The 25,559-nt window shown below is 40.7% G+C and overlaps 1 protein-coding gene across 6 annotated transcripts in view; it reads left to right on the top strand.

Annotated features, from left to right (window-relative positions):
* LOC110531947 (poly(rC)-binding protein 4) overlaps positions 1 to 25,559 on the top strand; it is a 53,598-nt gene that overhangs the window by 16,348 nt on the left and 11,691 nt on the right. For 2 of the 6 annotated variants that reach the window (XM_036987833.2, XM_036987832.2), the window contains exons 2-9: positions 4,185 to 4,380; positions 4,726 to 4,749; positions 6,318 to 6,350; positions 7,979 to 8,095; positions 17,065 to 17,196; positions 17,914 to 18,042; positions 21,980 to 22,054; positions 23,018 to 23,089. In XM_036987833.2, coding sequence (XP_036843728.2) covers positions 4,273 to 4,380; positions 4,726 to 4,749; positions 6,318 to 6,350; positions 7,979 to 8,095; positions 17,065 to 17,196; positions 17,914 to 18,042; positions 21,980 to 22,054; positions 23,018 to 23,089 — 690 coding nt within the window. In that variant the 5' untranslated portion in view covers positions 4,185 to 4,272. The remainder of the gene's footprint in view (positions 1 to 4,184; positions 4,381 to 4,725; positions 4,750 to 6,317; positions 6,351 to 7,978; positions 8,096 to 17,064; positions 17,197 to 17,913; positions 18,043 to 21,979; positions 22,055 to 23,017; positions 23,090 to 25,559) is intronic. The other 4 variants (XM_021615485.3, XM_021615483.3, XM_036987834.2 and 1 more) reach the window with 2 other exon arrangements.

Raw genomic sequence — 25,559 nt, 5'->3', positions numbered from 1 at the left:
GTTAGTGTAATAACCAAGTGGAAAGTAAAATGTATTTTGGGGTGAGAATGTTATGTTAGAATGTTTTTAGCATTATGACTTTAAAACTTATTTTGTGAATATTAAGATGTACCCAGGTAATTAACCTTTCTAGGGTAGGTGGGATGGTAGCGTCCCACCTGGCCAACATCCAGTGAAATTGCAGAGCACGAAATTCAAAAATATTCAATTCAGATATTTAACATTCTTGCAAATATATCTGTTATACATCAAAATAAAGCTTAACTTCTTGTTAATCCAGCCGCCGTGTCAGATTTCAATAGGGCTTTACGGCGAAAGCAAACCATGCGATTATCTGAGGACAGCGCCCCGCATACAAACACATTAAAAACATATTTCAAACAGGCAGGTGCAACACAAAAGTCAGAAATAGAGATATAAAAATGCCTTATCTTTGATGATCTTCTTCTGTTGGCACTCCAAAAGGTCCCAGTTACATCACAAATGGTCCTTTTGTTCGATAATGTCCTTCTTTATATCCATAAAAACTCTGGCACGTTTCAGTCAATAATCCACCCATTTTCCCTCCATCAAAATGCATACAAAATGAATCCCAAATGTTACTAATAAACTTTTCCAAACAAGTCAAGCAATGTTTATAATCAAACCTTAGGTACCCTAATATGCAAATAAACTATAAAATTTAAGACGGAGAATCGTTATTGTCTTTACCGGAGAAAAATACCAAAGAACACGCTTTCTTTCACGCGCTTGGAAACACTACAGCCAAAATGGGAGCCACCTAGAAAAACTACCATTTCTGGGTCATCAAAAACCAGCCTGAAACTTTTTCTAAAGACTGTTGACATCTAGTGGAAGCCCTAGGAACTGCAATCTGGGAGTACTTGGCCTTATAATTAAAGTAATAGCCATTGAAAAAATATGAACATTTTGGGGGGGTATGGTTTGTCCTCAGGGTTTTGCGTGCCATATCAGTTCTGTTATAGCGACAGACATTATTTTAACAGTTTTAGAAACTTTAGAGTGTTTTCTATCCAGATCTACCAATTATATGCATGTCCTAGCTTCTGGGCCTGAGTAAAAGGCAGTTTACTTTGGGCATGCTTTTCATCCGGATGTCAAAATACTGCCCCCTACCTCAGAGAGGTTAATCAGAATTTAACCAATCGTAAACAGGACTTGTGTATCTGCCTTATCTGCTCTCACCCTGCCTCCGCCCTGTCCTCACCCTGCAGTGCAGTCTGGTTCCTCGCTATTTCCCCTGCCCTTAGTTCTGAGTAGATTTGAGTTCTAATTTAGAACAGAGGGGCTCTGTTCATTCTGGAACGCTGGTGCTTGGGATTTTGGGAATGGGTTAGTTCAGAGGCTCACCACTTTCCCCTCACCTTGCAGACTCAGAGCACATGCCCTGTTACCAGTCCAGAGAGCAGCACATAATGATCCTTCCATCCATTAACTCCTAATGCAATAAAGTGATAACATTTCCACCGTGCCCTACAGCGTAATAGCGTGCCGTTAGTTAGCGTGCCGTTACGTAAATGTATGTGCTATGATAATTACATGTATTTCGGAGCATGATCCAGAATGCACGCAAAGGTAAACTGCGTCTCTTCTCTTTCAAAGATAAGAGAGTGAATTATCATTTTTCTGTTTATCTGTAGAAAGCATCCTCTGGCCACAATTTTGTGTAACAACAGAAAGTTGTAAAGGACGTCACAATGCTTGCTTAGCGAGTACCACTTCCTCCCGTTTCGGCCCATACCTGGCACAAACTCGGAACCTGTGCCTTGCTAGCACGTGAACACCCTGCTAAAGCGTCTTACCAGTTGGCGCAGGGCAAAAAGCTAGCTATTCACTGGCGCAATTGGGGACACCTCAAGCTGAGGAATAAGTTTCACACATCCCTCATGAGGCATGAATATATAGTAGTAAATTAGCTGTGGTATCCCAGGAGGTCTACCCCGGGGGATGGTAATAGATGGGAGGTACGTGAGGCGATGTTGGCTCTCTCTGCTGGGAATACGGGAGCTGGGCACCACGACACGGACAGTGGAGGTAATTAGAGGAAAGTGCCAACCAGCCGTGGAGGCTAAATAAAAGGAGCACCGTGGCACACCGCGAGGGAGATTGGGGGAGAGACCAACATCAAGCCAGAGTAGAGAAGAAGGACCGAGCCAAACCTAAGTGATTTTGTTTGTTATGTTTATTTTCTGTCTTAGTAAAGTTGTTTTTGCAGACTTAAACCTCCCTGTCTCTGTGTTAATCTTGAGACGCTCAATCCCAACACCCCACGGTATAATTTTATCAAGTCAAGCCTCTATAATTTTATCAAGTCAATCAATCAAATGTATTTATAAATCCTTTTTCACATTAGCAGTTATCACAAAGTGCTCATACAGAAACTGTAACGGTTGTCGTTGGTGGAAGAAGGAGTAGACCAAAACGCAGCGTGGTAAGTGTTCATGTTGTAAATTTAATCAAAACTGAACACTAAACAAAATAGCAACGAGGAATAACGAGAACGAAACAGTTCTGTCAGGTGATACACACAAAACAGAAAACAACTACCCACAACTCAAGGGCGAAACCAGGCTGCCTAAGTATGGTTCTCAATCAGAGACAACGATTGACAGCTGCCTCTGATTGGGAACCATACCAGGCCAAATACATAGATATACAAACATAGAACAAAACATAGAATGCCCACCCCAACTCACGCCCTGACCAACCTAAAATAGAGACATAAAAAAAGGAACTATGGTCAGGACGTGACAGAAACCCAGCCTAAAACCCCAAAGTCAATTTGTCTCTTTAAAGTAGAAGTTGTTTTTAGACCTTATCACGGCCACTCTACTTTGCTCTCTGGCCGATTCTGACAGACCAGCATTGCAATGCTGTGGTCATGAACAGGACACCACAGGCTTAGGCAAGCAGTAGCCAAGCTACCATATGATAGTCAGAGAGGGATGGCATGTTAGGTTTAAGCCTCTGCATGCATAGAGTACATAAATAAACAGATAGCTAGTTGAGTGAAGACAATAAACCTGCCTAGAATGGATGTCTCAGGAATAGCACCTCATCAAAAAGCAGACGCCATTTGATTTAACATGACCTTCACACGTATGACATACCCCAACGTGCCTGCACAAAAACAACATGAACACATTTACATCCACATGCCGCCCTAACACGGTTCGACCAATTTATAAAGGGATATGAAGAGGCTGGCTGATAAATAAGGAGGCACCTGCTGGAAGTCGGAGGGAGCGATCGTGTTTCTCAGTGATGGCTCCAGCACTAGGACAGCAACATACTGGGGTATTGCAGGCTAGGTGGAATGCACTTGGCGGACAGTCAGCAGCGATCCTATTAAAACAAGTGGCCTTGACCAGACAGTGAGGATGGGATACGTGAGTCACTCTACAGGGGACAAGTGCAGAACACAATCCACATGTAAGGACTCCATCGTCAGCTGGACTGCTCTGAGTATCTCAGAGAGCATCGTGCAAATTAGACATATCATTATTAGTGTTAGTGTAGAGGGCTGGGACTAATGTGTGTGTCTGTGAGTTATTATGTGGACTGCAGTGCATATAATGTGACAGTTGGGGTCGATTCCAATTCATTTCAGAAAATGAATGCAATTTAATACATCGCTTGAAAATACCCATGGTAAAAACATTGGCAATTTTCCATTTAAAGTTGTATTTTTTTACTACTTCCTGACTTGGCTGGGCCTGGAATGGCATTGAGTGAATGACTCTGGAGAATTACTCGATAACCAGTGATTTATCAAAATCACCAGCATGTGATTTCACAGTTCTTCATTTGTTCTTTGGGACTTTGCACTTAGTTTGCTACTGGTGTGGCAGCCAGCTATATATATTATAACCAACCCTGTACTTCCCTAACCCTGTACTTGAATTTAGATTATTTTTCAAGCATCCTGTATTATGATATTGAGATGTGATGGTGGCTCTGCCTTGGGAAGGCCTTGCCATGCAAACCGGATATTTTCTCCATTGACTTCCTATTGGAAAGTGACATTCTAATTCATATCACATCATTACCATGTTGAGGTAAAACAACACAACAAATCAGTAAGGGTGTTTGTATTGATATCTAGTTGTACTGATACCAAACAGGTATCAAATCTGACATATTGCATTTTCTTTACTTTGTAGGACTGGGGAGGGACAGAGAAGAGAGAGAAAGAGGAAGAGGGAGCAGCAGCCTTCGTCTGACAGCGTGACCATTGGATGAGCCTCGTTCATGCGTCTCCCTGTGTGCAACTCCAACATTACTATGAACTGTGAGCAGGACTTTGGAGACGGGGGCCTGGGTGTGACCCTTACCCTCCGACTGCTCATGCACGGAAAGGTACGTATGAGGTGACGGTTTAAGTGAATGGGAATATCTGGGAATATATAAGAATAGTTGTTGGAAGAACTGTAGCCATACAGGAATTATCTAAGAGATTAGTTAAAGTATTAGGATTTAATTACAGTATGTAATATGATTTTCCTATTGACTCGTGTCCCTGCTCTGCTTAGTCTGTAGAACTTAAATAATACAAATGAGAGATTTGTTTAAGATATTTATGTTGATTTAGCACATAAAGAGGTCGATATGGTATGTTTAAAGGAGTCTGTGTTTAAATATTTCAATAAATCTTGTATATCTTTAATTTATGAATTTTGTATTTTCTTCTTCTGGGCTTTTCAGGAGGTTGGCAGTATCATTGGCAAGGTGAGAAGGCTTATCTTTTTCTTCTATCATTTATGTTATTTATAACTATTTTCTGAAGAGATACAGTATTCAGAAGGGCTTTTTGATCCTTGAGATATGCTGTTATCACAAAGGGATGCCTATTTTCAGATCAATGAAGACTATTTCTAGAGTTGTATTAATATTGTACTATAAATTGCACTATGGGAATTATCCTGTATTAAAAATAGACACTTGAAACCATGCCATTTTGTAAGTATTCATAAGCCAATCTATGTGGATTGATTTTCCCAATCAGTCAATATCTTTCCATTCTATTGTAGAAGCAAAACAAACATAAGGCCTCCAGACACACTTTGCTAACTGTATTTCCCAGTTGCAAATGTAATTGCTTTAAACCAACCCACGTAAAACCTTCTCCATTCCCTAATGCAGTATGGTAATCCATCAAAGAGAAACATTAGTGCATTGACTGCAAACCTCCGGTTGAAACGGAGCTCCAAAAGGCATATTACTGTCAGACCCTTGTGATCAGTTTAGTGTCTTCTAGGAGGGCGTGTAGGGTGCTCTCTACCCCTTCGGTGGCTCCCACTAGCCCTGCAGCCTTGAAATAGAGCACAGGCTAAGAGAAAGAGAAAGCCAGAGGAGAGGGATAAAGAAATATGGGGGAAGAGAGAGTGAAGGAACGAGGGGGAAACCGACACAGAGGGGATGAGAGATTGAGAAAAAGAGGGGACGAGAAAGAGAGAGGGAGAGAGAAAAGAGAGAGAAAAAAGGGATTAATAGATATGGAGAAGAAGTGGGAAGGTGAGAAATGCTGTGTGTGGCGGTAACCAGGCTCTCCATCCACGTGTGTTAATAACTCCATTCTCCCTCCTCATCTCTATCTCTCGGCTAGGCTTCAGCCCAACATCCTCTACAGTATCCCAAATGACACACCAGCATTCTATTTAGTATGAAATAACAGTGTGGCTGAGTACACAAAATAGTATGGGTGCGTTTGTATTAGAAAATATCCGGTTGTCAATATCATGGGTGTAGTTGGTAGAATCGTTTAGAAGCAGGAAGAGAGAATGATGGGCTGAGGCCAATATAAAAGTGACAGATGGAGTGGCAATCTAAAGCTGGCAGAGGAGGTATGACAGAGGTGTGACTTCATTTTACTCCTGAGCCTGGGTGGAGTGACTGACTGGCTGGCTAGCTGACCGCTGGCCACACAGAAAGGATCTCACAAGGACAGGACAGACGTTAGTCGATAATAGAAGAGTAGATATAGATGTGAACACAAAGGGGCCGTTTTTACTGTATTTACTATATTTTATACATTTAGGATGTGATGAGAATACTGTATGTCAGTGGCTTTGTGCTAAACGTCTCAGACTGAAAAAGGACTCTACTTTTCTATTCCATGACAGCTTAGGTTACTTTTCAATGGAGGGGAAATAGAGTCAACATGAAGAAAGGTATCCGTTTAATAGGGATTGGAAGTGCAGGCAGATTTCCAGCTGCAAGTTGAGGACACACTGAGAGGCCAGTACTTTTTAATAAACAAACCACACACCGTTGTCTTTCATCTTCCTCTTTCCCAGAAAGGAGAGACGGTGAAAAGAATACGGGAGGAGGTATGTTACCAGCTTCCTATCTATCAACACTGTCCATCATATGTGTACGAGTGCTCGACATTACCATAATGCATCCAGAGTAACGCCTGTCATTGATTGATTAAATAAATGTATATCATCTAGCTCCAAAGCTATCAATATCACATCTGGTATCTGCGTCAATATGCTTTATTTATCTGAAATCTTTATGTTCCAGTTATTTTGTAGTACAGAAGTGTACCATCACAAAAAAAAGGTTATCGTTCAAGGCAAAACATAATCAAACGGGAGATAGTGTCTAATATTGTTTGCGATGCGTGGTGTAGAGTTCCATTAATATTAAACCCAAAAACCCTCTGTGGATGTTTGAGATGGTTGACTGGGGATACAGAACAGCCTCATAGTCTGACCTGCCCATTGGCCACTCTTCTCTTTCAATAAATCTCTCCCTTTTTCACACTCTCTCCTTCCATATCTTCTTCTCCATTTTTGTGGTGGCAGGTGGCCGAAGGGTTAGAGCGTTGGGCCAGTAACCGAAAGGTTGCTCGATCAAATCCCAGAGCTGCCAAGGAACAAATCTGTCATTCTGCCCCTGAACAAGGCACTTAACCCACTGTTCCCCAGTAGGCTGTCATTGTAAATAAGAATTTGTTCTTAACTGACTTGCCTAGTTAAAAAAATAAAATAAATCTGCCTCAGTGTCAAGCTCTCTTTCTCCCTGTCTCTTTTTTATTCTAGGTCTCTCTTTCCCTCTCTCCCATTTTCAGTCCAGTTTTTTTTTAAATCTCTCCCTACCCCTCTCTCTTCCTTTATTTCTCTCTCTTATTTCTCCCTCATAAACCTCAAGGGTGCAGTTGATCCGATGGCACTTGATTAATTCTGTACAAAAAGTAATTAGATTGCCATTGTGTTGGTTCAAATTACTCTGACTCCTGATGCAAAGCTATTCTATTTTACTTTATGAAGCAGAATGATAAACATAGGCAGTTAGACTGAGGGAGCATATAGCCCTATACAGCCACTGGATTTGTCTGCCAGTGAACCAGTCATCCATGCTAGTCGTCTGTCCACCCAGTCCGTCAGTCAGACAAACAGGCCTTTAATTAGTTCCCCCTATGTGAGGCTCTTTGGCTTCCTCCCCAGGCCCTCTCTGTCTCCACATTGTCAGAATGACTCAGTGGGATAACTGTAATAAACATCATAGAGGTTAAAGTACCATCATACCTCTACTACACGCGTGTCCACTCTCCATTCCCCAGGGCTCTGGAGATAAATGAAATTACATTGGATGGAGGGATCAGAGTACCAGCCTGGGGTTAAATTACAGCGAGGTCAATTCCCTGTATGATGATCCAGCTATTTATTGTTAGTTATCTGTAGGACAGGGTGTATTTACTGGTCTGGAGTTTGCTAAATTTGACCTTTTATTTTTGTCCTTCATCCATATGACTCTTTTCCCCTTACCCATATCACTTCCATTTACTTTACTTCCTTACTCATGCTAATCCCATTCTGTCCTCCTTACCTTGCATGTGGCCCTCACCCTATTCTCTCCATCCACCCAACATGTGCTCTGCTCTCATCCTTTTCCCTCTTCTAATAGAATGTCAATAAAGTGGGACCCTGGTTCTTGGTCTGTCTCCCTACAGAGTAGTGCACGAGTCAACATTTCAGAGGGATCATGTCCAGAGAGGATCATCACCATCACCGGCTCTACAGACTGTGTCTTCAGGGCATTCACCATGATCACATACAAACTGGAAGAGGTAAGACAACACAATCACTGTTTCCCTAAGATACTGTATGTTCTTAAGCGGGGCAAAGCTGCCCCTCGGCTTCAATTGATTTGATTTACAGTACCAGTCAAAAGTTTGGACACACCTACTCAACTCAAGGGTTTTTCTTTATTTTGAATATTTTCTACATTGCAGAATAACAGTGAAGACATCAAAACTATGAAACAGTACATATGGAATAATGTAGTAACCCAAAAAATGTTAAACAAATTAGAATATATTTGAGATTCTTCAAAGTAGCCACCCTTTGCCTTAATGCAGCTTTGCACACTCTTGGCATTCTCTTAACCAGTTTCATGAGGCAGTCACCTGGAATGTATTTCAATTAACAGGTGTGCCCTGTTAAAAGTTAATTTGTAGAATGGTTTTCAAGGTAGAGGTGGTATATAGAAGATAGCCCTGTTTGGTAAAAGACCAAGTCTATATTATGGCAAGAACAGCTCAAATAAGCAACGAGAAATGACAGTCCATCATTACTTTAAGATATGAAGGTCAGTCAATCCGGAAAATTTCAAGAACTTTGAAAGTTTCTTCAAGTGCAGTCGCAAAAAACATCAATCTTAATGAGAAAACTGGCTCTCATGAGGACTGCCACAGGACAGGAAGACCCAGAGTTACCTCTGCTGCAGAGTATAAGTTCATTAGAGTTAACTGCTCCTCAGATTGCAGCCCAAATAAATGCTTCACTGAGTTCAAGCAAAAAGACACATCTCAAAATCAACTGTTCAGAGCAGACTGCGTGAATCAGGTGTTCATGGTCGAATTGCTGCAAAGAAAACATTTTTAACGGACACCAATAAGAAGGAGCGACTTGTTTGGGCCAAGAAACACGAGCAATGGACATTAGACCGGTGGAAATCTGACCTTTGGTCTGATGAGTCCAAATTTGAGATTTTTGATTCCAACCGCCGTGTCTTTGTGAGACGCAGATAAGGTGAATGGATGATCTCCGTATGTGTGGTTCCCACCGTGAAACATGGAGAAGGAGGTATGATGTTGTGGGAGTGCTTTGCTGGTGACACTGTCAGTGATTTATTTTACATTCAAGGCACACTTAAACCTCTACCCCCCTACTTTTTTAAATTTCCGCCTGAAGACATACCCAAATCTAAGTGCCTGTAGCTCAGGCCCAGAACCAAAGATATGCATTTTCTTGGCTTCATTTGAAAGAAAACACTCTGAAGTTTGTGAAAATGTGAATTGAATGTAGGAGAATATAACACAATAGATCTGGTTTAGATAATACAATGGAAAAAAACATATGTTTTTTTCTTCTTTTTCTTGTTGTATCATCATCTTTTAAATGAACAAGACAAAACAAACATTCAGATCAGATGATGGGGACAATTTCAGTGACAAACAGAAGAGGGCAACAGAGTACTTGTGCAAAGTTTCAGAATGATAACTTCCAAAATGAGTGTTCCTACATGACATTTATCATGAAGTCACCCAGGTGTCCCACACAAGTAACCCAAATGTACCCAAGTGGCCAAATTGGTGAAGTTATACATTTTGAATGGAATAACTATATACAAAATACCAAAATGGTATTATAACACAACCCCCCAGAAAATGGAGAAAAAACATGGGGGAAAAAATATACATTTACAAAATAACACTTTCAATATTTGGAAGACCCTCAGTCCTCTACGCAATATTGTGCTGCTGATGCCAGGTGCCATAGCAGTCTCTTTCTGCTGTAAAGCAGAGGGTCACCAAGCATGTGGTGCAGGTGATGGGGGACTTAATTTTGCAAAGAACACAGCGACGCCTCCATGCTGTGCCCTTTTGGCCCTGAGGCATATCCATGCCTGCAGAAATACATTTGGGCAGATGAACACCACTTGTGGCAGGAGCAGAAGGGACAGAGGTAGAGGGGCCAGAACATGGTGCAGTGATGCTGTGGTGCTGTAGCCAGCAAGCTCCTTGATGAGCAGCTCTCTGAAGGCTAGCTGTGAGATGGGGGGCTTTCCACAGCTCTTAGCCATTTCCTTGTGTAGGATGAATGCATTCACCACAGCAATGTCGATGAAATGATAGAAGAAGGTTTTGTACCATTTCATCGTCTTATGGAGAACATTGTAATAGCCTATCAGCGCATCTGACAGGTCCACACCTCCCATGCCCTTATTGTAGTCCTTTATTGCAATTGGAATGGGGACATTTTTTTGCGGTCCATGACCGAGTAGCGCTGAGACAACAGGTGTCCGGCTGGATGAACCAGCTTCAGTGGGGGATGGACACCTTGGCACTGGGGGCTCCCATTCGGAGTCAGTGTCACTGTGAAAGAAAATGTTCAGTTAGAATAGTTTCACATATGAGCCCTGTATCAACAGGCATAATAAACAGATATCTAGAGAGTACAGGGAACATGAGGTTGACTATATTATTATAGACCTGCTAGATCTACTGTCTCATTTATATTATGACATTTAAGCTAGATCTACTGTCTCTATTATATTATGACAGACCAGCTGTATCTACTGTCTCCATTTCACTTTGGCCATTGTTATGGGCCTGCCCTCCCCTCAACAGCCTCAAATAGGCTACAGTGCCTTGCGAAAGTATTCGGCCCCCTTGAACTTTGCGACCTTTTGCCACATTTCAGGTTTCAAACATAAAGATATAAAACTGTATTTTTTTGTGAAGAATCAACAACAAGTGGGACACAATCATGAAGTGGAACGACATTTATTGGATATCTCAAACTTTTTTAACAAATCAAAAACTGAAAAATTGGGCGTGCAAAATTATTCAGCCCCCTTAAGTTAATACTTTGTAGCGCCACCTTTTGCTGCGATTACAGCTGTAAGTCGCTTGGGGTATGTCTCTATCAGTTTTGCACATCGAGAGACTGACATTTTTTCCCATTCCTCCTTGCAAAACAGCTCAAGCTCAGTGAGGTTGGATGGAGAGCATTTGTGAACAGCAGTTTTCAGTTCTTTCCACAGATTCTCAATTGGATTCAGGTCTGGACTTTGACTTGGCCATTCTAACACCTGGATATGTTTATTTTTGAACCATTCCATTGTAGATTTTGCTTTATGTTTTGGATCATTGTCTTGTTGGAAGACAAATGTCCGTCCCAGTCTCAGGTCTTTTGCAGACTACATCAGGTTTTTCTTCCAGAATGGTCCTGTATTTGGCTCCATCCATCTTCCCATCAATTTTAACCATCTTCCCTGTCCCTGCTGAAGAAAAGCAGGCCCAAACCATGATGCTGCCACCACCATGTTTGACAGTGGGGATGGTGTGTTCAGCTGTGTTGCTTTTACGCCAAACATAACGTTTTGCATTGTTGCCAAAAAGTTCAATTTTTGGTTTCATCTGACCAGAGCACCTTCTTCCACATGTTTGGTGTGTCTCCCAGGTGGCTTGTGGCAAACTTTAAACAACACTTTTTATGGATATCTTTAAGAAATGGCTTTCTTCTTGCCACTCTTCCATAAAGGCCAGATTTGTGCAATATACAACTGATTGTTGTCCTATGGACAGAGTCTCCCACCTCAGCTGTAGATCTCTGCAGTTCATCCAGAGTGATCATGGGCCTCTTGGCTGCATCACTGATCAGTCTTCTCCTTGTATGAGCTGAAAGTTTAGAGGGACGGCCAGGTCTTGGTAGATTTGCAGTGGTCTGATACTCCTTCCATTTCAATATTATCGCTTGCACAGTGCTCCTTGGGATGTTTAAAGCTTGGAAAATCTTTTTGTATCCAAATCCGGCTTTAAACTTCTTCACAACAGTATCTCGGACCTGCCTGCTGTGTTCCTTGTTCTTCATGATGCTCTCTGCGCTTTTAACAGACCTCTGAGACTATCACAGTGCAGGTGCATTTATACGGAGACTTGATTACACACAGGTGGATTGTATTTATCATCATTAGTCATTTAGGTCAACATTGGATCATTCAGAGATCCTCACTGAACTTCTGGAGAGAGTTTGCTGCACTGAAAGTAAAGGGGCTGAATAATTTTGCACGCCCAATTTTTCAGTTTTTGATTTGTTAAAAAAGTTTGAAATATCCAATAAATGTCGTTCCACTTCATGATTGTGTCCCACTTGTTGTTGATTCTTCACAAAAAAATACAGTTTTATATCTTTATGTTTGAAGCCTGAAATGTGACAAAAGGTCGCAAAGTTCAAGGGGGCCGAATACTTTCGCAAGGCACTGTATTTCATGTGGGGGTGGGGTAGGGTGGAGCGGCAGACACACGCATCTCGGCCATGCTCCCTCTAATCCACAATATGTATATATACACACACAAACATAGGCAATGGGTCATACACATACATACAAACATAGGCTATGGGTCATACACATATATACAAACATACCCCCACCCACAATGTATAGCCAATGTGTACTTTACACATTTCATTACATTTTTATACATTGCTACTAAAAAAAATTTTTCAATCACAAATAATATTTTTGATTATTAATTTCAAACAACGGCATTAGCATGAGAAGAATTTACCAATCCAAAACGATGTCCTCTCCGTTCCAAAAATATTCCTCCATTTGGGAATCAAAGCTATGCTAGCTAAATGAATCGTCCTCCAACAATCTCTGTCTCACTTTCCCGATCAATTTCTTCTAAAATTGTGTGTACATCTGTATATCTAGACTTAGATTTAGCTTTCCCTGACTTATTTGCCATACTGATTAATATATAAACAGCTGAAGATGCGCTTTACCAAAATATTGCTGTGTGTAACATGCCAGGCTCTTTCCAGGATGAATCTTCAATGGTGAATGACCCTCTTTACGCCGGAGTTTACTACATGGGTTGGTCTTCCAACACATAAACATTACATATTGCTGTTTACCTCAGCTCATTGGCTATCTACCCAGCTAGATTTCAAGACGATCAGTGGTCATTGGGTTAAAATACAGTCAATCAACGAAACAGAGGTCATGTCATTGGTGCACAATGATGTCATTACTTGTTGTCTTTAAATCGGTTTCTTTCAGTCAATACGTCCCGTGAAATGACCCATCAAGTTTGGTTGTGTTACAAACAAACCAGTTGATTGCAATGAAACCAAACATGACTGGATAAAGTCACTTTAGTGTGTGTATTTACATTGAATGTGTCGTCGAATATGGAATGAGACGCAATTTATCAATCAAAAGACCATTCATTGTGCAACAATGAGCATTGGGATTGCAAACAGAGGAAGATCGTCAAAGGTAAACAATTTATTTTATTGCAATTTGTGATTTTGTCACGCCTGTGCTGGTTGAAAAAGTTTTTTTTATGGGGCTCTGTCCTCAGATAATCGCATCGTATTCTTTCTCAGTAAATCATTTTTTAAAATCTGACAATGCAGTTGGATTAGCAAGATTCTAGGCTTTTGACCCATGTGAGACACTATTTTCATGAATGTTTAATATGACTATTTATGTAGCGATCACCGTATGTTGTCGAATTTAATCACGCTAATGGGTTCGGTGCATTCTGCAGTGATACTCCATCCCATCTGGTTTGTGCTTAGTTTGTGCTTAGTGGGACTATCATTTGTTTTTCAACAGGACAATGACCCAACATACCTCCAGGCTGTGAAAGGGCTATTTGACCAAGAAGGAAAGTGATGGAGTGCTGCATCAGATGACCTGGCCTCCACAATCACCTGACCTCAGCCCAATTGAGATGGTTTGGGATGAGTTGGACCGCAGAGTGAAGGAAAAGCAGCCAACAAGTGCTCAGCATATGTGGGAACTCCTTCAAGACTGTTGGAAAATGATTCCAGGTGAAGCTGGTTGAGAGAATGCCAAGAGTGTGCAAAGCTGTCATCAAGGCAAAGAGTGGCTACTTTGAAGAATCTAAAATCTAAAATATATTTTGATTTATTTAACACTTCTTTGGTTACTGCATGATTCCATATGTGTTATTTCATAGCTTTGATGTCTTATTATTATTATTCTACAATGTAGAATATATTCCAAATTAAAAAAAAAACTTGAATGAGTAGGTGTGTCCACACTTTTGACTGGTACTGAATAATTTCCTGGTTTCCAATTCGGTAAAATGTTTTTATTTATACTGTACAGTTCATCATGTAAATTGAAGATATCGTGGAAAATCATTAGTCACATTTAATAGCAAGGTTTCCTCCCAGGTTGGCTTCTACTGCTGATTATTTTGACACTGGATACCAGTTAGACGTTTGCTGCTCTTGGTGCACGAGCCTTTTAGTTTCTCATTATAATACTGCAGTGTGAAGTGTAACTAGCACTGGGGCTTTTATGCAGCATAGTAACTTATTCAAAAGAGCTTCACATTGGAACAGCTCAAACAACAGGAGAGGAACAGACAAGTGTCTCCATGACTTTTATAGACAGTATATTGCATTGAGGGAGAACATGCATCAGTGCTCCAGGTCCATTGATGAAAGAACAGATGATAATGTGTTAACATGCTAATTAATTAAACAGATGAGGTTTGTGTTTAAAACCTTCATGTTTATATTTATCCATCAGCAAACTAATTGACATGGTAGATTCAGGAACATTTCGGTTGGTCTACCTGCAGTTACTCCCCGCATAGTCAGGCCAACGGTGCCTTAACAAATGCTGGCTGGGAGCGCGCGGAACTGCATTCATTAAAAATGTTAAGCTCTCACCTCTTTCCAACCCTACTGTCAGCCGGAACTCCCGAGTTGTCATGGTAACCTGTTGGCTGACCTACAGCGGCATGTCTCTCACCATGCCTGAGTGTTATGTGTCTGACATCTTTAATTAAAGGATCAAAAGAAGAAAAAACAACATCTCAACTCTTTTTGGCCAATGGGTAAAGAAGTTATAATGTTCTCTACTCTCTACTCTCATCGTTGACTTGATCATGATGATATAATCATTAAGGCGGTCAATTAAATACATTTTATCCAGTCATTATATGAGCACAAGGAAAGAGATAGGCCGAACTTGAGTCTGGGCAGAACGGCTCTCTAATCACAAAGGACCACAGTTCAGCTCCTAAGAAAGGAAATAGAGCATTTATTTGCAGCAGGTTAGTCATTCTCCATTGATGTCTTATTGTCCTAACCACAGCATACACGGGGGATTAAGCTCAGTGCCTCTTTGTGTGACTGCAGCTTCTTGTAACCCCCGGACTTATTTCCACCAATTTGCTTTTGAAATGTCGCTCACTGAGTATGGAAGGATCAGGCCGTTCACCGTTGTTATAATAGGATGCATATTTTTAGATCAAATATGGGAGATGATGCCCAGAGCTCTAATGAGACAACAACACACCAGCATTGCGGCCTTATCCATCCACCTCACGTAATATAGATACTGAGAGAAAAGTGTCAGAGCCGCATTAGATAGATACATGGGTTTTAAATTGAAAAGTAGGCCCACGAGAACTGTTGGAGAAATACATGTATTTCTTCTCAAATCCCCGCGAGGGCACCTCTGTAAAGTACGTGAAATTAATATTATTATTGCACACCGACTTGCTAATGCATTCTGTTTGAAATACATGTGGTGTATTTGCCATTCTGCCAGGGAAGGGCGGGAGAGAGAGAGAGAGAGAGAGAGAGAGAGAGAGAGAGAGAGAGAGAGAGAGAGAGAGAGAGAGAGAGAGAGAGAGAGAGAGAGAGAGAGAGAGAGAGAGAGAGAGAAGAGAGAGAAAGAGAGAGATTAAAAAGCAAATTCATATTGAAATACCTTTTAAAATTTGGCTAAAACTAATTGAATATGTCATTGAACCAACTGCACCGTATGGCAGCGAGGTGTGGGGTCCACTTGCAAAACAAGATTTCATCAAATGGGACAAACACCCCATTGAAACCCTGCATGCAGAGTTCTGTAAGATTCTCCTACATGTCCAGGAAAACGACAAACAATGCATGCAGGGCAGAATTAGGCCAATCTCCACTAATAATAAAAACTCAAAAAAGAACAATTAAGTTTTGGAAACATCTAAAATACAGTGACCCCTCTCATATCATTACCAAGCCCTGCAATGCCAAGAGCTGAGCAAAGAAAATAGTTCCCTCATCCAGCTGGTCCTGGGGCAGAGTTCTGAAGCCTCAGGACCAGAACATCCAATCAATCAGGATAAACCAAATTACAACACAGTCAAAACAAAACTATATTGCTTATAGGGAAGCACAAGCACAAACACAAAGCAAAATGCAGTGCTATCTGGCCCTAAATCGACAGTACACTGTGGCTAAATATTTGACCATGGTTACTGATAAAAACCTTTAAAAAATCTTGACAAAGTACAGGCTCAGTGAGCACAGCCTTGCCATTGAGAAGGGTAGACACAGGAAAACCTGGCTCCCTGTAGACGAAAGGCTGTGCAACCACTGCACAACAGCAGAACCTGAGACAGAGCTGCATTTCCTGACAAAATGTCAAAAATATAAAACAATTAGAGAGTGTCATTTCCCCAAATTTGAAACCCTTTTTCAGCGATGAGAGTAGGCTACCCGTCCTGTTGGGGGAGGACTCGGAGAGCTGTGGGTTGGCAGCGCACTACATTGCTGCCTGCCTTAAGTTGAGGGACAGTGTCTGACAGACCAATCAACCTGCACATGTACTCTACTGTATGCTTATTGTTGAATGTATGGTTAATGTTGTTACTGTTGTTACTGTTGACCATTTTGATTCTCATTTTGATTTTTGATTTTGTAAATATCCAAAATAAGCTTTTGCAATATGTACATTGTTATGTCATGCCAATAAAGCAAATGTAATTTAATTGAGAGAGAGAGAGAGAGAGAGAGAGAGAGAGAGAGAGAGAGAGAGAGAGAGAATTACCACACTTGAAGGAGAGGCTATTTACTACCTGGTCAGATGAGGGAAAATAGGAAATGGCGATGACTGAGGCCACGGCTACCTTTACAGGGCCACTTAAGGGCCCTGTATTATTATCATTATCATTTCCCTATCATTTCCTCCTCTTTCTCTCCCTCTCCCCAGGACCTCACCACACTGGTGGCCAACGGCACCATCAGCAACAAGCCCCCAGTGACCCTACGACTGGTCATCCCAGCCAGCCAGTGTGGCTCCCTCATTGGCAAGGGAGGGGCAAAGATCAAGGAGATCAGAGAGGTGATAGACTAATACAGAACAGCTGCAGAAGTAGGATCTTCATTTGAGCCAGTTTGCTGCAGCAGGAAAATAATCCTGCAACAACAGGAAATGTGAATTATTATGTGGATTATAATTAATGGACATTTTTGTGTGGGCTTTTACCTTTTCTGTAAGGGAAGATTAAGTCTGAAATGTCAGTGGAAATTTCACACTTCAGAAGCCTTTTTTAAACTTCAAATACACTTCAAGTAAAACATTTCCTGCATTGCAACAGGGCGATCAAGGCAAGAAACAAGACCCTTAACAGTGAGAAAAAGGCAGCCATTTCACTTGACTGTAGATTGGGGAGTTAGCTAGTTCCTTCCCTGATCAGCCCTCGAGGCCACTAAATGCCAGTCTGTTTCATGTCTGGTTTGTGTTTATTTCAAGGGCACCAAGCTTCTATAGCAATCTTACACGATATCCTGTGGTCAGGATGCATTATGCCCTCTGATTGTTCTCATAGAGTTGCTCTGTTATTTGATTTTACTGCAAGCTGACTTTCTTTGCAGATCACTACAATTTGTATGCAGGTCTTTGCATCCATCCATCCATGACCACCCAATGTTTAGTGCTAAGCTTTCATATTTATTAGGTCAACAAACCACAGAGGTGGACCCATGTCAGTGTGATTATTAGAATGCCATGTCTTTCTAAATCGGTGTAATCCTTTCTTTAAACTGCTATCATTGACAGAGCACGCGAGCACAGATACAGGTGGCAGGAGATTTGCTGCCCAACTCTACTGAGCGAGGGGTGACGATATTGGGGAGTCAGGACTCGGTAATCCAGTGTGTCAAGCTCATCTGCACTGTAATCCTGGAGGTAGGGTGACATTTATCTCCTTCTCCCTTTCCTATCCCCCTCACACACATCCATAACCAAGAGTGGAATTCAATCAAACCCACACTCCACTGCCACCGGAGTAACAATAACAATGGTTCTGTATTTTCGTAGCACAAGAGCAATGTTATATTTCTCCTGCCTTGGTATTATCCATAGTGTTGATTTGATTGAATTACTGCCCTACCAAGAATACAATTAGGAGGGGACGATAGAATTGTATTTGCTGTTATACTAACCTGAGCCTTAGGGAAATGTGGTATCCTTCCTGAAGAGCCAGCTATAGTTGACGTCTCCTAGGCTTAGTAGACATTAGTCAGGTTCCTCTGGTTTTGACCTTGTTGGATCCTGAGAGAAGATGAAAGAACCCTGGCTCAAAAAAACAAACTGACCTGCAGCAAAGTGTGTTTTCCTTCAAACAACCGCTCTCTTAAGAAACAGGAGTGGTGGAAAGGGAAGAAACAACGCAAAGGATTATTTCCCTCCAATGCGTTCATGCCGCCCTTTTTGTTTTTGCATTGCAGTTGGACCGGACTGCCTAATTGCTAGTTTGATCCAGTTTTCCAGGGCTTTCTTCAAAGGCTTGCAACTTTAATTTGGATTCTCTTCCAACGGGGCCTTCAGGATTTAAATTATGCAAAGTTATACAAAGAATCGGCTTTGACTGCTCCCACAGAAAAGATGCTACACATTTCCGGAAAACCCTGCATCCTTATGATAAATTATACAACTTCCGGTCTGTTGTTTTAACAATGTTTTTGTTTACTTTTTTAATTGGCGAGTTCATGAGTTCTCTCTGAAGGGGAGTTTTGTCTGTCTGTCTGTCTGTCTGTCTGTCTGTCTGTCTGTACAGTGCACACACCCGTTTGAAATATCCAAAGGAATGTTGAACAACTTGAGCCAAAGGCTGAGATTACAAACTCAAGAACAATCCAATCAGCCCTAAAGAGCTGCCGTTTCAATGGTTGAACTGTCACAGTAAATGAATGACTAATGTCACCAGAAGAAAAACAAAGGAACAAATATCATGTAACTGTCATTAGCAGTTTACAGTTTTTCTCAGTCGCTTTGGTGCATTTGTCACATCATCCCTAACATGTGCAAAATAATAAGTGCATTTCTCAGAACAATTTGTACAAACTGCAATATAGAATAGATATGTTTCTAAAGCTAGTCAGTCACTAAAAATCCTTAGTACATCTCTCAAAAGTAAATATTCATGCCAATGATCATGTCAGTATCATCAGAATGATAAGTCATTGAGTCATTGTTCACGAACAAGGTCGTGGAAATGTTTAGGCATGTTGTCAATGTAACTGTGTACTTTGACAGTATTACCCGATGTAAACTTAGGCTACAGTTTGGATGACAGTTACTGTATTGAAAATGCACAAGGCTGCACTTCTATGGCATATATCAATTTCAACAGTACTATTTACATACTACTATATGTGGGTTATTGATTGAAATAGACTGGACAACCCAACCCACAACTAAATTAGAAAGAAACACAGGAAACCACCCCTAAGGCACAACTTTGCCCGCAGCATTGTTGTGCTGTCTCTACACATCCAGACGTTCCTGTCTGTCGGCCCACATATTCTCATCCACATCACACCAGATATTTTCCCTTCCAATGCAACGTGGAAAAAATATTTTGGAATGCCTTATCCATCCTCTGCAGGCGTCTACTGTGATGTCCTCACATGCTGCATCCATTGCAGCCAGCAGTGTCATCTGTGTGTGTGGCTGACGATCGTACACCTTCCACCTCCATGCTGAAAATAACTCCTCAATTGGATTAAGGAATGGTGAATAAGGTGGGAAGAATTCTATGAGCATCCTCGGGTGGGTCACAAACCATTGCCTTATGATGTTTGATCGATGGAAACTCACATTATCACAAATGACCACATACTTTGGCAAATCATCTCTAAACAGACGCCTCTCATCATCAGGGATGAGAGCCCTGTAGAGAGTCTCTAAAAAGTTGCGTAGATGCTGGGTGTTGTATGGCCCTATAAGGGGGATATGGGTTAGGACACCATGCTCCGAAATAGCAGCACACATGGTGATATTTCCTCCCCGTAGGCCTGGCAAATCCTCAGTAGCTCTGCTATATTCCGACCCCGCCTTCTGCATTTGGTCAGGTTGAAGCCAGCCTCATCCACGTATACAAAGTTGTGAGAGGGTTCACTTGATTCCAACTCCATTATACACTATATCCCAGAACACACAGTTGAATTTGTTTTGGTAAGGAAGAGTGACATAAAATGTACATATATTGCATGTTCCTTACACAGCAATGGAAATGTGTGCAGTTTATGCTTCCTGTACTATGTATCACTATAAAATGTTGCTGTAAAGTAGTTACATAGATATATGTTTTACCTGTACATACTGGTAACGTAGCTCCTTAACTCTGTCCTCATTCCTTTGGAATGGTACACGGTACAGCTGTTTCGTACTCATCTGGTTTCTATGCAGCACCCTGTCGATGGTTGAGATGCTAACCGTACGAATGTTTTCAAAGACATCGTTGTCTTCTATAATGGTCCTTTGTATTTCCCTGAGTCTCATGGCATTGTTTGCTCGGACCATGGTGCAAATAGCCTCCTCCTGTTGAGGTGTGAAAAGGCGTCCTCTGCCACCGGTTTTAGGTAATCTTGCAGTCCTATGTGGGGAAAAATGCAGTGATGCATCGCACACTTTCACAAAGACAAAAACTATGCGAACACAAATTTTACTGTAAAACATACAGGTGGGTGCATGTAAGGTGCAGTATGTATCTGTATAGAGTATATTTCTGTATGCTGTGAAATACAAGTGGACTACTGTAATATGAAGCATTGTAGGAAGTATACAGTATACTGCTTATATACAGTAACAGTGCACTGTACATTGGTGGACATACCTGTTCTATCTTCGAAACGTTTGAACTATTTGAGGACACGGTTGATCTCCCAATATTCGGCTGCACCCTTCGACCCGCCTCAGCCATTGTAAGGCCACGATTGACAACATGGTCTACAATAGTGGCCCTTATGTCATCAGATATGCGCCTATGTCCTCTTCTGCCTCTTCCTCTGTTTTGCCTTCCACCACGCATCCTTGCTCCTCTTCTTCCTCCTCTTGGCTGTTGACCCTGTTCGTTTCCTGGTCCATCCATTATTGGAAAATTGCAACTCTGTGTTGTTGTCTGTCTATATATGCTTGCCAATTGATTCTTCATGAGATGCACCTTTGAGCAATTCAGACAACTGGTTGATTGTTGGTTGAACTAACACTTTACATTTGTTCATGAGTGAGGGTCAATTTCACCTGCACGATTCATCAATTCAGGTTTTTGTACAAAAGGTCTAATAGAAATGTGTAAAACTATGCTTGACAGTTTATGACAAATACTTCAACAATTTTGCATGTAATGGCTTATGCAAGGAACTAATGCCTAGATGTTTTGAGGGGTAAGACTATTCAACAGAGAACCATCTACTATATTTTGATCAACATGACATGAGCAATTGATAATGTGGAAAAAAGCTGACACTTGTACACTATCAATTGCAATTTGTTCAAAGGAACAAGAAATTGCTTTAATGATGTGCACAAGTGACTAGATGATTTGGAATTTGTACAAGATGTATCAAGAATTGCACTTTTGATCTAAGAAATGCACCAAAGCGACTGAGAAAAACTGTAATACACCATTAATTGTCCTTGTGTTTTATGTGCTTAATAGTTCAATGCCATTTGTTCAATTTCTTTCCCTCCTACACAACATAAGTGCCACAATAGCCAGACTTAAAATTAAACATCCTTCATACATGGTTTGACTTGCCTCTGTCATATTTATTTTGGTGATAAAGGTGTTTCGATATCTCACAACACCAGACCCCTTGACCTATGTTTGACTCCCCAGTCTCCCCCGAAGGGTGCTACCATTCCCTACCGGCCCAGCCCCTCCCCAGGAGCCCTCCTCATCTCTGGCAACCAAGTGAGAAAGCCACAAACCCATTTACACCCTTTATAGACGTATCATGTGAAATATAGTCCAGTGTACTTATTGAGGGACTTTAGAGCACTATTCTATGTAAGATCCTTAGTTATGGTACATGATGCACCTCAATGCCACCCCATGACTCAACCCATGAAGATATGAGGTAGTTTTGCTACTTGGGGGTTGTACTGTATGTACAGTATGTGTGTGTGTGTGGGGGGGGGGGGGGGGGGGGGTGAGATTGTGGGTGGGGGTGATGTTAGGATGCATGGAGTGAAACATTTTAGACACTCAGTCTAGAGACCTTTAGCATTCGGCTCGAACTGCGATGGATCCTGGCTTCTATGCCTGCCTGCGCTGGTGATCCAAAACCTGTTACAGCATATGAGCTGTCTGAGCATTACTCTCAAATGTTTGATGTGGTGTTGTGTTGAGATAGTGCTCATAATAACATATCAAATTAAAGTGCAGGGTGAATCTATGGTCAGAGGAAGATGAAGCACTTTAATGAATCCAGAGCAGTGATAAGGAGTGTTTGTGTAATTTGTCAGAGGATGAACAGGAATGGGAAAACACATGGCTGGATGGTGACTCATACCATAAGCCAGTTAGGTGAGAAAGTTTGACATGGACCACTCGGGACCTATTTGATCTAAGGAAGGAAGAAAACATTAATATATGTTATTTTAAATTTCAGTGGAACCAAAGGGGTTTTCAGTGATACATTTCAGTTGGAAAATGAATGTAGTCAGTGGGAATTTCCCATATTTGTATGGTATATGATGTTGAAAGTGCTCTAGGAGGACACTTTAAAAGGCTAGTTCTTGTTGATTAATTACATGATTTTAGCTTATCCTAGATAAACTGAGTTTACAGTATGTAATTAATGAGCTAACTAACATTATCTGGTCAAATAAAGGTAAAGAATAGTAATAATGTGTGTTCCCTGTGTGTGTTTAGGTGTTTGAGGCATCAGACTTTTCCCCCCACCCTCTGTACTCTCTCTCCCAGGGTGGTCTTGACCTGCATCAGGTGAGTGTCAGATGATCTGATGTCACCAACACCTTTAATGGTGAATAGTTGTCATTTTCATCCCTCAAAAGTGATCTTAAAGGTCAATTTCATTATCTCCATCACAATACCAGTGTATATGTGGAAATGGTGCATTTCTACGTTTTGTAGATAAAAATATAAAGTTAAAAAGTTACAGTTTTTCTTAATTTTAGTCCTGTTCTGTGATGTCACAGAAGCCTTGTTTAGGATCTTTCTTTATAACTACAGACGACACATACAGTGCCTTCAGAAAGTATTCATACCCCTTGACTTATTCCACAGCCTGAATTCAAAATGGATTAAATATATTTATTTCTCTTGCCCATCTACACACAATATCCCATAAGGACAAAGTGAAAACATGTTTTTAGATTTTTTTGCAGATGTATTGAAAATGTAATACAGAAATAGTTAATTTACATGAATATTTAGACCTCTGAGTCAATACTTTGTATAAGCACATTTGTGTCTCGTTTCATGAAACTAGGCGTATGTTGCAGGTCACTACATCACAGGAGAGGCATTTGAACGTAAACTTTTTTATATAAAAAAATGTTGTTTATTGGCCTTCTGGAAATTGTAAACTTTCATGTGCCTTAATAACAGACTTGTATGCCATCTGTAAATATTAATAAAATTGTTAAAATTACAAGCCTAGTCTAAAGCGGCTTTAAAAAAACATGTATCACGTAGTAGAACTGCTCTCCACTTTCTGGAGGACCGAGTTTTGAAATCAGCGGAATTAGAGTATGATAGCTAAGGAGACAGAGAAAACACCTGTGTGCGGATTGCATCTTCAAACTAAGGGCAACCATGGCATCCGCGACACGGAGAAGAATCCGCCCATGATTTACACGGGTAAATTACATTTTTGTGGCTGCTTTGTGTGATGTATTGTTGTCTCTACCTTCTTGCACTTTGTGCTGTTGTCTGTGCCCAATAATGTTTGTACCAGGTTTTGTGCTTCTACCATGTTGTGTTGCTACCATGTTGTTGTTATGTTGTGTTTCTACCATGCTGTGTTGCTACCATGTGTTGCTGCCTTGCACTATTGTTGTCTTAGGTCTCTCTTTATGTAGTGTTGTCTCTCTTGTCGTGAAGTGTGATTTGTCCTATATTTATATATATATATATATATATATATATATATATATATATATATATATATATATATATATATATATATATATATATATATATATATATATATATATATATATATATATATATTTTATATATATATATATATATATATATATATATATATATATATATATATATATATATATATATATATATATATATATATATATATATATATATATATATATATATATATATATATATATATATATATATATATATATATATATATATTTTATCCCAGCCTGTCACACCCTGACCATAGAGAGCCATTTATTCTCTATGTTGGTTAGGTCGGGGTGTGACTAGGGTGGGTAATCTAGGTTATGTTATTTCTATGTTGGCCTGGTATGGTTCCCAATCAGAGACAGCTGTTTGTCGTTGTCTCTGATTGGGGATCATGTTTAGGCAGCCATTTCCCCACTGTGAGTTGTGGGATCTTGTTTATATGTAGTTGCCTGTGAGCACTCCATAGCTTCACGTATCGTTTGCCTTTTATTGTTTTGTGCGTTTCACGTCAATAAATATGTGGAACCCATATCACGCTGCGCTTTGGTCCGAATGTTCTTACGACGATCGTGACATAGCCCCCATCCCCGCAGGAGGCCTTTTTCCTTTTGGTAGGCTGTTATTGTAAATAAGAATGTGTTCTTACCTGACTTGCCTAGTTAAATAAAGTTTTTTTTTATATAAAAAATAAATTGCAACATAAATTGCATGTTTCTAGTTTTGACAGAAAGTCTTTTTTATTTTAAGGTCAATTGTACTGTTAGCTAACTAGCTACGCTAGCTGTATGATCGTATTATTCCTTTCTCAGAGCCATTTGCTTTGCTTGTTATAGCCTAAATTTAGCTAGCTAACATTGATCCTGGTTAGTTAGCTACCTGCAGATTCATGCAGGGTAGTAACGTCATGAGTTGGTATTATGGTTCATTGTTAACCTAGCTGGCTTAGCTACATGTCTTAACAAAAGACTCCACTATGCCAGTAATCATTTCAATAGAATGTCATTGCGACAGCTGTTGATATTCATAGCTGGTAAATTCACTCTGGCTATCTACTCAGATTCCAGAGCACTCTCGTCTGCGTGTGCCAGAGCACAGAATAAATTACGAATTTACGAACGCTCAACACTCATTGAATATGGCCGGTGTCAGTGTAAATTGTTTCCAGCAGCACAGTTGTGGTCACCAGCGCTCTGGATAACATAACAACCTAACCAGCTCTGCTAGGGCGAGTAAAATGGTCAGTGAGCTGTACTCTCATTTGTGTCTGGAAGAAGCTAGCCAACGTTAGCCAGTTAGC

This window comes from Oncorhynchus mykiss, chromosome 9 (assembly GCF_057628025.1).
Source record: "Oncorhynchus mykiss isolate SJ-2025 chromosome 9, ASM5762802v1, whole genome shotgun sequence".
Lineage (NCBI taxonomy): Eukaryota > Metazoa > Chordata > Actinopteri > Salmoniformes > Salmonidae > Oncorhynchus > Oncorhynchus mykiss.
Note: the sequence above shows the minus strand (reverse complement) of the source record. Positions and strands in the feature narration are given on the sequence as shown.